Raw genomic sequence first — 13,800 nt, forward strand, 5'->3', positions numbered from 1 at the left:
TTTTTGATTTGATTCGCTTTATAATAAAGTGAAGCTAGCTTACCCACTTTTTTTCTCTTAACAGGGTATCTACTAGTCGAGCATATCAACTCAGCTCTAATTTAATATAATATAAGTAGTTAGCTCTCAGTTTTCATAAATGAAAATTACGTTTTACAAGCCGTCTGCATTGAACAGGGTATCTAATGGTCGACTATGCCCTCTAGTTTGGCTATAGATTACTTTTTATAGTAAACAAAAATTTATTTTGCTTCATAATCAATGAGAGTTGATTTAAGATGGGTTTCTCATTTTTTGCAGGGCATCTGCTAGTCGAGTATGTCCACTGGCTTAGCTGTGCTGTAGTTGGATATGGCAGAAATCGTTTACCGTTCATATTTAATCCATACGCCAAGCCTGAGCGAACTGATAGCTCATTACAGGGTATCTGCAAGTCGAGCAGGCCCGCTGGCTGAACTATCGCTCAGTCAAGTATATTCACTACATTTCAGTTTTGTTCCTCGTTCTCTCTCTCTCTCTCTCTCTCGGTCTCTTTGATCTCCCAGGCCGTGCAGGGTATCTGCCCGTCGCGCATGCCAACTTCGCTCACTTGTAGTATTTACTCTTTCAAGTAGTATATTTAGTTGTTGACGCCCCCGCTTCAATGGACTCTCGCTTTCAGGGCTGGCGGCTTGTGCTTAATTAATGCAAACTAGATCAAAAGCAACAACAATAACAACAACAACAATGACAAAAGCAAGACAAAAGCTAAAGCATATGTATGCCACATATTCGGATACAGCTACATAGATACACAGATGCACAGATACAGTTACAGCCGAGCTTTATTAATTAATTTTATATAAAAGCAACAACAATTAATTGCAATTGACTCAGTCGCACGTTCGGCGTCCGCTGAGCAACTTTATTTTTGCCTCTTTCCTTCGGCTTTGTGTTCGCTTCCTCTTCTCCTGCTTCGTCCAGTTCGCCAGCCATGGTAATACCAATAAGATCTGGACTGGGCATTGGCTGCCATGGCGTGCCCATGCTGCCGCTGCTGCTGCTGGCTTTGCTCTGTTCCGATTCTAGTGCCGATCTGAGATATCGCCCCAGTGCCATACATCCAGGTGAGGGAGAAAGAAAGAAAGAGAGAGAGAGAGAGAGAGAGAGAGAGAGAGAGACATAGATCTAATAATATCTATTTAGATTATCCGGGACAATGTTACTTTGAAGAGCTGAAGCAGCCCATACCCAAGTATCAGTCCTACAAGCCCATCAACCGCGAGGGCCACTGCAAGTCATTCTTCTGTCGACCGGACTATGTGCTAGAAATCGAATTGTAAGTCTCCTATATACATTAATCTTTATAATATAGTCTTGTTTTATTAAAGTTGTATATCATAGTTGTTCATTCATACATGGTATTTATATGTACATATACAATTTGGTATACTTTTTTATATGACGTACTATATGAATATCATCATATGTCTTATGATATGTACTATATAATACTATAGTCATGTGCCTTCATATATACATATGTATATGTTGTAAAGACAGTTTATGAGGTATCTACCTATCAATCTATCTATCTATTATTCTGTAAATCTGTTTATCTATCGATCCATCAATCTATCTATCTAATAATCTATCCATCTGTCCATCTAACAATCTCTTTATCTATATATCTATATACCAATCTACCTATCTATCTAAAAATCCATGTATGTATCTAAATATCTATCTATCGATCTTTCCATATATTTGTATCTACATATATCCATATATTACCTGTAAAACATTTCAACTAATATACCTAAACTTCTGTCGTGTTTCTCTCTCTCTCTCTCTCGCTAATCCTCTTTCTTCATCTTTCTCTCTCTCTCGAATTAACTCCCTACTATATGCTCTACATCTCTATCCATAGTTGCGGTCGACACAATCTGGTGCCAGAGAAGAACTGTAAAATTGGTTCCGATATGACTCGCATTTTTCCGCATTGCTGCCCCAAGTTGATCTGCCAGAAACCGGACACGAATGATATAAAGTCTTTAAAATGATACACAATATTTAGCACACATCATATTTTTTTCCTATGTATTGTATTACAAATACCTTAAAATAAACTTATAATTTTCCAATTGGTATTAAAACAGCTGTTGATTGTCAAACATACACAATATATATACATATATATATGAGAAATATAAAAATATTATACTTAGAACTTAGTTACTGCCTTTCCAAGGGAATATCATATAATTGATAGGCGACATCTGTTTTTCGGGACATGATTCGAAGATCGAATGTACGAAACTTAGAAAAACTTGACACAGATCCAATTAGATGTTAAGATGCAGTTTGTAAACTTACCTCGAGATTAATCTAGAGATCTTTCTTGTAATATACCATAGAGTAAAAGCCCGTCAAACATGCTTCCAGCTGATCTATGCCAAAGTCAACTCTTCTAAAACCTCACACATTATAGAGATAAATGTTTGACACTCATCCTCGCCTATATCTCAGCTATATACTGCTATATGTGTACCCCCTGAAAGTCAGCTCTATTTGTCAATAGCTCAAATGTAGTTCAAGTATTATTCATTCAATTAGTGTTTATAGGCTGCACTTTTACGCTTTTTAAGGGCAGCTCAACAGATGAGTCGAATAGAAAGAAAGCATCAGAAAATCAACTTTAAACGCAATTAACTCAATCAGAGCTGAGCGGACCAAGCGGCGGTCGTGCATCTACCGAGGGGACGGCCGAAGGAGACCGACTAAATAGTGAACAATTAAACAATTCAAATGCGAATTGTGCTAGCAGCAAATCAGAGCCAGATCAGAGAACCAACGACGCAAGATCCCAAATGCGCTGCAAAGCGCCTCGCCAGGGCATGAAGCCCCAAAAATTCATTTTATTACAAGACTTAGACTATACTATATAATAAATATATATCATATCATATATAAATATTTATATTTATTTGGGTAGAAAAACAAAGGTGGATGACATTTTTACACCTTAAACCCATCGAATATGGGAAATCAAGATAGAAGGAGGCGTGGCAGGCCCCATAAAGTATATATAGTCGGGATCAGGACGACAAGCTGAGTCGCTTTAGCGCTGCCCTTAGTGCTGTGTGTCTATCTGTCCGCATGTTTCAACGCGTCGATCTCAACACCTATAAGAGCTAAAGACCTGCAAATTATTTATATAAATCCCTAAATAAAGAAATCCATGAATATGCTTTATTTATTTTATTTTATTTTATATTTGTTTATTTAGTAATATAAGTAATATCATATATTAACGCCAAGTTCAAAAATTGCTTTTAAAAAATTCAATCAAGAATTAAACAAAGCAATTTTGGGTTTTGTTTTCGAGTAATTTGTTTAAGGTTGAAAGTCAATTATTGAGATTTTAGCCTTCAATTTTGTAAAAATAAAATGAAATAATCAAAATATTTCAATATGTCAAATTTTCTAGAAAAGAAATTTCTAAAGAAATCTTTTTTGTTAAACTTTTCCGTACAAATTTTCTATTTAAAAATGAAATAATTAAATCTAAATTAAAAATTCTAGATATGTATAGAAATTTGTAATAAAATTGAATTTTTAAATAATTAATTATTATATTAATTAAAATTCAAATACAAATTGCAAAAAGTTGCAGAGATTTAATAGATATGAGTAATATCTTCCCAGTATAGCTGATTCTAAAAGCGCAAGGGAATCTTAATGATAAAGCTCTCTGTAGCGCACAGTTTGAGTCTGGAAAGCCGCAGCTCGGCATTGTTACTTATATTTTCGTGTGTGTGTGTGTGTCTGCTTTGCAAATTAGAATTGTAAATTTGCGCATCAGTTGCTGGATCTAGTTGGGGGTATATATAGCAAACAGGTTGAGCCGATGGGCTTTAGTCGATCCGAAGATCCAATAAACAAAAGATGCGTCACGCCTGGGCAATAGTTGGTCTGATGTTGCTGCTGTTGCAGCTGGTGATGTCGCACAAATGTGAGGCCGGCCGACCGAGCTGCACGATCCGAACCAAAGTCAAACTAATGGATATTGGTCCTGATTTCTTTCTGCAGTGAGCGAGCCGGTGTGCACCTACCGCAACGCCGAGGACGAGACGGTGTTCCTCAAGTATTTGCCGTTGCTGAAGAAGGGCCAGGACTACGTTGATTTCGGCAAGGAGGGCAAGTGCCTGAAGCGCGCCATCTGCTCGGACACGTTCAAGACCGTCGTCGAGGAGTGAGTACAGATTTAGATACATATGTATATGCATATATAGTGCTTTGATCTAACCCGTCTGATCAACAGATGCAGCGACCAGAAAGTCACCTGCCACAACAAGCAGCGCTACACAGGCGTCTTTCCCGCCTGCTGTGTCAAGTGCCCCTAGACAGCTGCTACATCAATCGATTCCAATATTAATCAATCAAGTTATCAATCCACAGCTAGACAATCACTATTGTGCTTAGCATTCAACACAAATATGCAATAAATTTTTGTCTTTTATCTCAAAACGCGCTCTTCTTATTCCTCTCAATCAAACGCTAGTGCTCAAAAAGTTTTGTGCTCGTCGTCAATCAATCAGCCAAGAGATAAACATAGTGTGTATACAATAAATATGTGTTTGGGTTGTACAAGTTTAGTTTATATGGCTTAAAGTGTCCTCGCCGTTCCTGTTCAATCACTGCACTGCAAAACTGCATCAGTCAACTGCTTATCAAAGTGTGGCTACTCTCTAATCAATCTCCATAAGTCAAGCAGCCAAGCGAGAGAAATGTGTGTTTGGGTCAAAAGTGTCCTTCCTATTCCTGTGCATATTCCATATTCAAACTGGCCATTTCCATCCATCAACAGCTGAACTAAGTGCTATATCAGATATAATAGTTCCTGTCAATCAAGGCTCCATCAATCGAACAGGCAACAACTAAACTTAGTATTAAATAAAATAGAAACTAGGATTATACAGGCTTCACTTATCTGCTGCGGCTAATCACGTCAATCAAGGTTCCAGCTAACTTAATGTAAAGCAAATTAGAAACTAGGATCATACAATACTGGGATCATATTATACAAACTGTATTAATCAGTGACTCATCTCTAATACAACACCAATTTAGTAAGCATCAATCAATCAATCAGCCTAAATGACAATATTTAGCTTTGGATAACAATTCTACATACATCGTTAAAGACTCTCTCCAATTCAATCAATCAATCAAATATTTTCAAATTACTAAATTCTAATCCATTCAAGTTCTTTGTGTTTTCATTTTTATTAATCTTAGCTGTTTATTCATCCATTTCAATCGCAATAATTTGTAGTTGTTGTTGTGTTGTCAATGCTCCCGTTGTTGTTGTTGTTATTATTATTATTATTATTATTGTTGTTGCAGTGTAACCTATTTATGACTTCTAAATTTCACAATTTAGCTAAGCTGATAATTTGATGCCATTGACAATTTTTGCTTAATTTTCTTAATTAATGTTTCATTGTTGTGTTGTTTTGTTTGTTTCCATTTTCTGCCTTCGGGGATATCATGCTTTCTTATACTCCTCTCATTTTCCTTTGTTAGCTTCTGGCCAACGTAAAAGTTTTGTGTGTATGTGTGTGTCACGAAAAAGTCTAGCCGAAGTCAAACCAAAAGCGAATGAGTGAAATCCGAAATTAAAATTATATATAAAAAAAAAAAAAAAAAAAAAATTAGACCTGCATTATCAACATGATAATATGTTTGGAAACAACCCTCTAATACACACACTCTCTGTGTGTGTGTGTGTGTGCTTGCTGCTATATGTGTATGTGTGTGTAGTGTAGATATACAACTCCTTATATTTTAATCCCAGCGCTTCATTTTCTCCTCATGTTGTTCTGCTGTTGTTCTTCACAAAGCTCTAGTTCTTGATCTTGCTGTTGTTGCTGTTGTTCTTTCCAAAATTTCCGTTTATTCTCTTTTTTTTTTTATTATTTTTTCTTTTCTTAGTTTGTAAGTTGGTTTTTTTCTTTTTTTCTCTCAATTATATTTTGTTTTGAATTCATTTGTAAACTAATATGCTTATAGATCCTCATCCTCATCAGGCAAGGCGGTCGCCTGCGCCTCCTGCAAGTCACGCTCGATCTGGAGCTGCCAGTCTTTATCCATTTTGACCTCCGGTGGCAGCAGCGCCGGCATTGCTACGAACTCCAGATTTGGATCACCGACCAGCTTGCGGGCCAGCCAAAGGAATGGTTTCTCAAAGTTGTAATTCGACTTTGCAGAGATATCGTAGTACTGCAAGTAGAAAGAAATGGATGGGGAATTAGTCAAGTTAGAGGAAATCGAAATGCAAATAGAGCAGACCTCAACAGCTTAAAGTCTTATATGGCAATACAATTTCTACAATGGCTCAAATTTTATGGATTCTATTACCTAGTTATATTCAATGGTAGAATCCATACTATAATCTGCTTACCTAATTTCTGAGCTGTTTATAAACAAATGCATTGCATATACTTGATATTATTTAAAAAACTAGAAGCTACTCAATATTTGGGTTGCAAATCTGATCTATGGCAATCTATATGCATTCCTTTCTTTCGATTCAATATATATCTCATTTACGGTTATATGTAATGGATTCCAGAAAAATCTTTTGCACATCTGATATCTATTTATAAAGGTCTATTTATAGAATCTAGAATCTACATCTCATATTATGATTTGTGTATGTATTCCCATTCCAGAAGTCTTGCCTTACTGATTACTGTTTATACACATTCAATGAACACCTTATCTCTTATTTCTTGGTATTCAATTTTCAGACTCCATATTCGAGCTGACTTGACGATCTTACTTCACTTTGTTTGACAAATTGTTTTAAGAAAGCGAAATAATGCATAAGGAAGGGATAACAAGGGTAAGGAAACATAAGCTTCTACTATATGAGCTAACAACATTCGAGAGCCGAACACATTTCTATCATGTTTCACTTAACAACTGTGAATACATATATAACTATTTATCTTGAATGGACAAATGCTAGCAATATTTGCTAAATAACAATATATCACATTCTCTAATAATATGTTCGATCTATATCTAGACTGCTCTAGACTATGCAGCATTCTCTCTTTCCCTGTCAGCTATGCTCCATCTCTGTCTAATTCATTGTTTACTGCCTTTACTCATGCCAAAAGAGAAAATGGACCGATTAATTTTGAAAGTGAGCTTGATTAACATAAGGAAAACTTACCTGCAAATTTTTCTTTCGGTGAAACACAATGCTTTTGGCTTTGACCTTGCGATCCTTGATGTCAACCTTGTTGCCACAGAGGACAATGGGTATATTCTCGCAGACGCGCACCAGATCTCTGTGCCAGTTGGGCACATTCTTGTAGGTGACACGCGATGTTACATCGAACATGATGACAGCGCATTGGCCCTGAATGTAATAGCCATCGCGTAGTCCGCCAAATTTCTCCTGGCCAGCTGTGTCCCATACATTGAAACGGATCGCACCGCGATTGGTATGGAAGATCAATGGATGCACCTCCACGCCCAGTGTGGCCACATATTTCTTCTCGAATTCGCCGGTCATGTGACGTTTGACGAATGTTGTCTTTCCAGTGCCGCCATCGCCGACCAGCACGCACTTGAATGTGGGCATATCCTGTCCTTCCTGAGCCATGTTTCTGCTGTTTTACTTGTTTTCCTGTGTGTTTCGCTTGTGCTTTTCTGCTATACTTATGTTCTGCTCTCCACTGCTGCTGATTTGCTGGCTGCTGCTTGCAATAATAAAATAGGTTTCAATTAGTTTTCGATACGATTCCGATTTTGATTTGATAGAAAACACAAATATTATAGATTTAATCAACAAAAAAAAAAAAAAAAAAAAACAAAACAAAAAAAACAAAATTGGGAAACTATTTCTTCACACTTCGAGGCTGATGTTAAGCGTGCGAGGAGCGCAATGCGACTGTGAATTGTGCGGGCTGCGCACCAGATACGAAATGTAAAGGTCAAAGCAGGAGCGGCAAAGGTAGCTGTAAAGCGCGCCAAAGGACAACAACAGCTGTTCGAGAGAGCGAGAGAAAGGAAGGAAGCAGCCACTGCAAGAGAGCGAACCATAGGCCATCAAAACTGCAGCTGCCGTCATGCGTATGAGTATGTGTGTGTTTTGTGTGCAGGCAGGTAGCATGCGACAATGCCGTGAGAGGAGGCTGCCGTTGCCGTTGCTGTTGTTGTTGCTCTTGTCGGATTTATGTAAGCGTAAATAGTAGAATGATACGTTCGCTGCTCACAAATGCAACCCTTATGCATATGTATATTTCAGCAGAACATAAGGAGAAACATTTTACAGAAAAATGCTATGGAGATCTTGCGAACATTGTTTATAAATCTAATTCCATTGGCGATCGTCGTAATTTCAAGCAAATAAACAAATTTTTTGCTAAGATAAGCATTTCAGTCGGGTTAACTCGATTCCTGAATCGAAAATATCTATAAACAACAGAATGAAATTCAAATATTATTAATATGCGCCAATTATCACTATAAATACTTGCAGCTCCTATGATAGCTCTTCGGATGAGGAGAGTCCAAAAAGAACTTATTAAGAATTAAATAATAATTCTTAACAAATATTTCTAAGCAAAAAAGAAGTGAACAAGCCTTCTGGCCTGAACCGGACAATCTACACATCTTTAAATTTCACATTAGCGTAGATCTTCATACAGCAAAAGCACCTACGCATACACATACATATGCACAAATTCATGTTTAATGAATTCAGAGATGCTAATATACGCAATTCCGCATATGAAATGTGAGTCAAACGAAAACAAATCGAGTGTCATACAAGCATAATTTACAGATTTCGATGAAATGCTTTTCTCAGCTGAATCAGCGCACACATACATATGCATATGCATATATGTATACACATACATGCGTGTAAGTAGCTTGGGCACAGACGCGGCACACAGGCACACATGCAGATACTTAACACTATAACAAGAACAAGAGCCAGAGCAGCGCAGCATGCTGAGTGTGCGAGCGAGCAAGCGCAATGTAAGCTAGTGGCTGCAGGGACGCAACTAAAGCGCGCCAAAATGTAAACGCACAAAGGGAATATGGATGAGAGCTAGCCAAGTGCCGATGCACAGTTAATGCAGATGAGAAGCAAAGCAATGCAAATGTTTGGGCGAGTGCCGTATTATTATTTATACTGCCGAATAACAAATGGTAGCGCATAGGCTCACACACCTGTACATACACACTTGGGCTATTGCAGACAAACATTCACATACACATTCACACGGGCACACACTTACACTCACACATACGGCTAACAGACGCCAATACACGCGCTAGTCTGAAACATGACGCAAAATTTGCGTTTTCGTTTTTAACCTCAATTATTTGCTGGGTTGCTCTGTCGGGTATATCAGATGTATTTTGCATTTGCAAATGAACAAATTATGCGAACTGATGTTTGTTCACATTTGCTGTAAATGTGTAAATGTGAATGTGAATGTGTGCATTGCTGCACATTGGCATGGCCCACAGTGTTCCGAATCTGAGCAAAGCGCACGCGGCTTCACCACGTCGTGTCGCCGGCCTTCTAAACAAACAAAAATTAAAACCCTAGCCAAATAGTTAGTTTAACTAGCAGCAGTTTCTGCAAATGGGCGAGTTCGAGTTTTATGCACACATGCAGAAACGTATGTTCAATTGAATTGAAATGAGCATTTGTAGGCAGTGACAATCCCCAGACCGTCGTCCACCGATAGTTTTCAGAGGCGGCGTCATCAAATGCATTTGCGAGAAGCTTTGCAAAAATTGTCATGCATGTCTTTTACAGTACACTTCTTAAGGTTTATAGCTGATTTTGGGTTTACTTACATGCTGGCTTTCTTTCTGTTTCAACAATTAGCAAAGAGCACACAAACTAGATGTATCTTTCAACAGCACGGACACAAATGACCACGGTATTGCTTCTATTATGGATTAATTTGGCAGTCATGCCGACCAAACATATCGATGTGTTGAGTTTTCAGTGCTCGTTTCACTGCGACCGTGCTTTTAGCACTAATATTCCACAATTGGTATCTGTCTATCGATATAATGCGGGCACATCGATATAATTTGTTCAATCGCTAAAAAAGCCGGCTCATCGATATCATTCGAATCATCGCCATAATATGGCTCATCGATATAATTTGACAAACTGTTGGTAGCGCATTCGCCAGTTCGCTGGGCGAATCGTGCAGCTTAGCGTTTGTCAAATCATATTTTATGAATAAACGCTCAAATGCTGCCACTGGGCGATGACAAAAAGGATCGCTATGCCAAGCTGTCCTTTCTGGGCGAGGGTCAGGTAAGCAATTCCTTAAATATGCATTTTGAATATGCGCACATGTTGAGTTGACCATCATTTTGTTGTAGTTCGCCATTGTGTACAAGGCGCGCGACACCGTCACCAGCCAAATTGTGGCCGTTAAGAAGATTAAGAAGGGCAGCCGTGACGAGGCACGCGATGGCATCAATCGCACAGCATTGCGCGAAATTAAGATACTGCAGGAGCTGCAGCACGAGAACATCATTGGACTCGTCGATGTCTTTGGCCAGCTGTCGAATGTGTCGCTTGTCTTTGATTTCATGGACACCGACCTTGAGGTCATCATCAAGGACAACAAGATCATACTCACACAGGCGAACATCAAGGCATATGCGATCATGACGCTACGTGGCCTCGAATATCTGCACGTCAATTGGATCCTGCATCGCGATCTGAAGCCCAACAATTTGCTAGTGAACAGCGATGGCATCTTAAAAATTGGTGATTTCGGTCTGGCCAAGAGTTTTGGATCGCCCAATCGCATCTATACCCATCACGTGGTCACGCGCTGGTATCGCTCGCCGGAGCTGCTCTTTGGTGCCCGGCAGTATGGAACCGGTGTGGACATGTGGGCCGTTGGCTGCATACTGGCTGAGCTGATGTTGCGCGTACCCTTTCTGCCCGGCGATTCGGATCTGGATCAGCTGACGCGGATATTCAGCGTCTTGGGCACACCCACAGAAGCCGAATGGCCGTATATCAGCAAACTCCACGACTATTTGCAGTTCCGTCACTTTGTGGGCACGCCCCTACCAAATATCTTCACAGCCGCCGGCAATGATATGATCACTCTGATGCGCCGTCTCTTTGCCATGAATCCCCTCAAGCGTTGCTCGTGCCGGGAGGCGCTGAGTATGCCCTATTTTCGCAATAAGCCTGCGCCCACCGTTGGCCCCAAGCTGCCCATGCCGTCGTCCATATTGGCCCTCAAGGAGGGCGCCAACACCGAGAAGCCTGCACTCAAACGTAAATTGGTCGAGACGACAGTCCGAACCAACTTTCTGCCTCAGAAGAAAAAGTTGATGTTCTAGGCGGCTATTGCATTCAGTTCTTATTTAACTAGATGTTTAAGCTACACGTTTACAATACATATATTATACATATACTATATATTTTTCCAAGTACCGAACCGTTATCATTTAGTTAATATTGTATAATATATATGTATGTGCTTAGCAGTGAATGAAGCCCAGCGTCCATCTGTATGACTAATCGCATATCCTCCCGATAAGCTTCCATTGCCTTCTACTTGTAATTTCAATATCAATTATATTTTTACTTCTACTTCTACTTCTACTTCTACTTCTACTTCTACTTCTACTTCTACTTCTACTTCTACTTCTACTTCTACTTCTACTTCTACTTCTACTTCTACTTCTACTTCTACTTCTGCTTCTACTTCTCTCTTCTGCTTCTACTTCTACTTCTACTTCTGCTTCTACTTCTACTTCTACTTCTACTTCTGCTTCCACTTCTACTTCTGCTTCTACTTCACTTCTACTTCTGCTTCTGCTTCTGCTTCTACTTCTACTTCTGCTTCTACTTCAGCTTCTACTTCCCACTTCCACTTCTACTTCTGCTTCTGCTTCTACTTCTGCTTCTGCTTCTGCTTCTCTACTGCTTCTCCCACTCCACTTCTGCTTCTCACTTCTGCTTCTGCTTCTCACTTCTACTTCTGCTTCCACTTCTGCTTCTGCTTCTACTTCTGCTTCTCACTTCACTTCTACTTCTACTTCTACTTCTGCTTCTACTTCCACCTCCTACTCTGCCACTCACTTCACTGCTTCTGCTTCTGCTTCTGCTTCTACTTCACTTCCACTTCCACTTCTGCTTCCACTTCTTCCACTTCACTTCACTTTCTTCTCACTTCTACTTCTACTCTTCTGCTTCTGCTCACTCTTCTGCTTCTACTTCTACTTCTACTTCCACTTCTCCCACTTCCACTTCTGCTTCTGCTTCCACTTCTACTTCTACTCTTCTACTTCCACTTCTGCTTCTGCTTCTACTTCTACTTCTACTTCTACTTCTACTTCTACTTCTACTTCTACTTCTATTTCTACTTCTACTTCTACTTCTACTTCTACTTCTACTTCTACTTCTACTTCTACTTCTACTTCTATTTCTATTTCTGCATTTACTTCGACTATTAATAGTCTCTTATATTGCAACTTATACTCTCACTTATATTCTAACTTATACGCTCATTTCGAGGTAAGTTGAATCCACTTCGAGTCTCATAACTCGTTTCCCATTTGTTTCGAAAGGTGGACAGAACTTGGAGCTGGGCAATATGTTATCGAGGCTGGCCTTGGATTTGCTGTGGCTGGTGGCTGGAATGGAGCTGAAACAGAGCAGTCTCTGATCAAAATTCACAGTGAACATTTCGGCAAAAGTTTTTGGGTAAGTGTCGATTGATACTAAATTTGGCATAAGCAGCAGTAGAAGCAGCAGCAGCAGGAGCAGCAGCAGCCACAGCATCCCAGTAAGTGGGAATAGGAGCAGCAGTATTAGCAGGAGCAGCAGCAGGAGCATGCCGCTGGGCAAGAAGTTGGCGATTGGCTCGGAGGAGGCGCGACGCCAGCGCGCCGAGCTGCGCACTAGCTACGGCAACAAGCTATCCAACATGAATTTGGGTCGATTGCGCAGTCGCGCCCACACCTCCTGCTCCGAGTCAAATCCCTTTCAGAACGTTGTCCATCCGACCTCGGCTGCACCGCCGCCGACCGCCTCGTTGAGACGCATTGCATCCAGTTTTGCCCACGTTAGCGATGTCAACAGCGGCAGCTGTGCGGCTCTGCCGCTCGAAGATTCCGAGGACGATGCTCGCGAGGAGCTGGCCGAGGTCCTTATACGCAGCGAGCCATTCAAAATGGCACCGGGATTAGCGTCAAAGAGCCACCCATTGGCAGGCGCTGTAGCCGGTACCAATGCCGAAATCGGAACTAGAATTGGAACCGGCACAGGCTCAATGTCGGCAGCAGCTGCCGGAGCTGCTGCAGCGAACTATGCTCGTGCCACCCGTCAGCCAGTGGAGGAGCGACGCAATCATTATCTGTGCGCCAACGTGATGCGATCACGTGCCAGCGAACGTTGGAGTCAGATCGCTGGGACGGTGTCCACGCTGTTCCGTGTGCGTCGCATCTCGACGGCGGATCCCCTGTCGGAGCTGCGACGCCTGAGAGAGCAACGTGATCTGCTGGAGGCGTTCACGCGTCCATTCCTCTACGAGGATGGCATAGAGCACAAGTGAACCAAACGCCAGCTGGCCAAGGAGCCCAACAGCAAAAAAAATAAATTAAAGTAAAAAGAGGAATAAAAAAAAAATAGCCTAGGCACTCTCTAAATGGATAATAGATAGATGTATATATAGAAAATTAAAATAAAACTCTTGGTATTCACATTCACATTCATCGGTTTAATATATGTCT

At 40.4% G+C, this 13,800-nt stretch overlaps 5 protein-coding genes and 1 long non-coding RNA gene across 6 annotated transcripts; 5 read left to right on the forward strand and 1 right to left on the reverse strand.

Moving 5' to 3' along the window:
• The first annotated feature begins 869 nt into the window (after positions 1-869).
• LOC6583687 lies at positions 870-2,123 on the forward strand. The gene is made up of 3 exons (XM_002009316.4): positions 870-1,106; positions 1,186-1,318; positions 1,910-2,123. Exons 1-3 carry the CDS (start codon positions 974-976, stop codon positions 2,040-2,042), a joined length of 399 nt encoding a protein of 132 aa, XP_002009352.1. The 5' UTR covers positions 870-973; the 3' UTR covers positions 2,043-2,123.
• A 1,559-nt stretch (positions 2,124-3,682) lies between these two features.
• Positions 3,683-4,509, forward strand: LOC6583688. The gene is made up of 3 exons (XM_002009317.4): positions 3,683-3,994; positions 4,072-4,234; positions 4,304-4,509. The coding sequence occupies exons 1-3, from the start codon at positions 3,928-3,930 to the stop codon at positions 4,383-4,385; spliced, it is 312 nt and encodes a 103-aa protein (XP_002009353.1). The 5' UTR covers positions 3,683-3,927; the 3' UTR covers positions 4,386-4,509.
• Positions 4,510-5,249: 740 nt separating this feature from the next.
• LOC6583689 (GTP-binding nuclear protein Ran) lies at positions 5,250-10,034 on the reverse strand. The gene is made up of 3 exons (XM_002009318.4): positions 9,877-10,034; positions 7,226-7,754; positions 5,250-6,264 (listed from the first exon to the last, which is right to left on the reverse strand). Exons 2-3 carry the CDS (start codon positions 7,658-7,660, stop codon positions 6,049-6,051), a joined length of 651 nt encoding a protein of 216 aa, XP_002009354.1. The 5' UTR covers positions 7,661-7,754; positions 9,877-10,034; the 3' UTR covers positions 5,250-6,048.
• On the forward strand, positions 7,754-9,115 carry LOC122756718. The gene is made up of 2 exons (XR_006356553.1): positions 7,754-8,235; positions 8,306-9,115. It is a non-coding gene; the product is annotated as an uncharacterized LOC122756718 (long non-coding RNA).
• A 153-nt stretch (positions 10,035-10,187) lies between the features above and the next one.
• LOC6583690 (cyclin-dependent kinase 7) lies at positions 10,188-11,603 on the forward strand. Its single transcript, XM_002009319.4, has 2 exons — positions 10,188-10,351; positions 10,420-11,603. Exons 1-2 carry the CDS (start codon positions 10,286-10,288, stop codon positions 11,401-11,403), a joined length of 1,050 nt encoding a protein of 349 aa, XP_002009355.1. The 5' UTR covers positions 10,188-10,285; the 3' UTR covers positions 11,404-11,603.
• Positions 11,604-12,469: 866 nt separating this feature from the next.
• Positions 12,470-13,776, forward strand: LOC6583691. The gene has a single exon (XM_002009320.4). The coding sequence runs from the start codon at positions 12,903-12,905 to the stop codon at positions 13,620-13,622; it is 720 nt and encodes a 239-aa protein (XP_002009356.1). The 5' UTR covers positions 12,470-12,902; the 3' UTR covers positions 13,623-13,776.
• Positions 13,777-13,800: the final 24 nt, after the last annotated feature.

The sequence above is a fragment of the Drosophila mojavensis genome, unplaced genomic scaffold (assembly GCF_018153725.1).
Source record: "Drosophila mojavensis isolate 15081-1352.22 unplaced genomic scaffold, ASM1815372v1 contig_136, whole genome shotgun sequence".
Classification (NCBI taxonomy): domain Eukaryota; kingdom Metazoa; phylum Arthropoda; class Insecta; order Diptera; family Drosophilidae; genus Drosophila; species Drosophila mojavensis.

Bases quoted from the DNA above. Each gene is read 5' to 3' on its own strand.
- LOC6583687 (XM_002009316.4), top strand. From the start codon at position 974: ATGGTAATACCAATAAGATCTGGACTGGGCATTGGCTGCCATGGCGTG. The intron at 1,107-1,185 runs GTGAGGGAGAAA...ATATCTATTTAG, and splicing joins CCCCAGTGCCATACATCCAG to ATTATCCGGGACAATGTTAC. The intron at 1,319-1,909 runs GTAAGTCTCCTA...CTCTATCCATAG, and splicing joins TATGTGCTAGAAATCGAATT to TTGCGGTCGACACAATCTGG.
- LOC6583688 (XM_002009317.4), top strand. From the start codon at position 3,928: ATGCGTCACGCCTGGGCAATAGTTGGTCTGATGTTGCTGCTGTTGCAG. The intron at 3,995-4,071 runs GTGAGGCCGGCC...TTCTTTCTGCAG, and splicing joins GCTGGTGATGTCGCACAAAT to TGAGCGAGCCGGTGTGCACC. The intron at 4,235-4,303 runs GTGAGTACAGAT...TCTGATCAACAG, and splicing joins TTCAAGACCGTCGTCGAGGA to ATGCAGCGACCAGAAAGTCA.
- LOC6583689 (XM_002009318.4), bottom strand. From the start codon at position 7,660: ATGGCTCAGGAAGGACAGGATATGCCCACATTCAAGTGCGTGCTGGTC. The intron at 6,265-7,225 runs GTAAGTTTTCCT...TTCTACTTGCAG, and splicing joins ACCGAAAGAAAAATTTGCAG to TACTACGATATCTCTGCAAA.
- LOC6583690 (XM_002009319.4), top strand. From the start codon at position 10,286: ATGCTGCCACTGGGCGATGACAAAAAGGATCGCTATGCCAAGCTGTCC. The intron at 10,352-10,419 runs GTAAGCAATTCC...ATTTTGTTGTAG, and splicing joins CCTTTCTGGGCGAGGGTCAG to TTCGCCATTGTGTACAAGGC.
- LOC6583691 (XM_002009320.4), top strand. From the start codon at position 12,903: ATGCCGCTGGGCAAGAAGTTGGCGATTGGCTCGGAGGAGGCGCGACGC.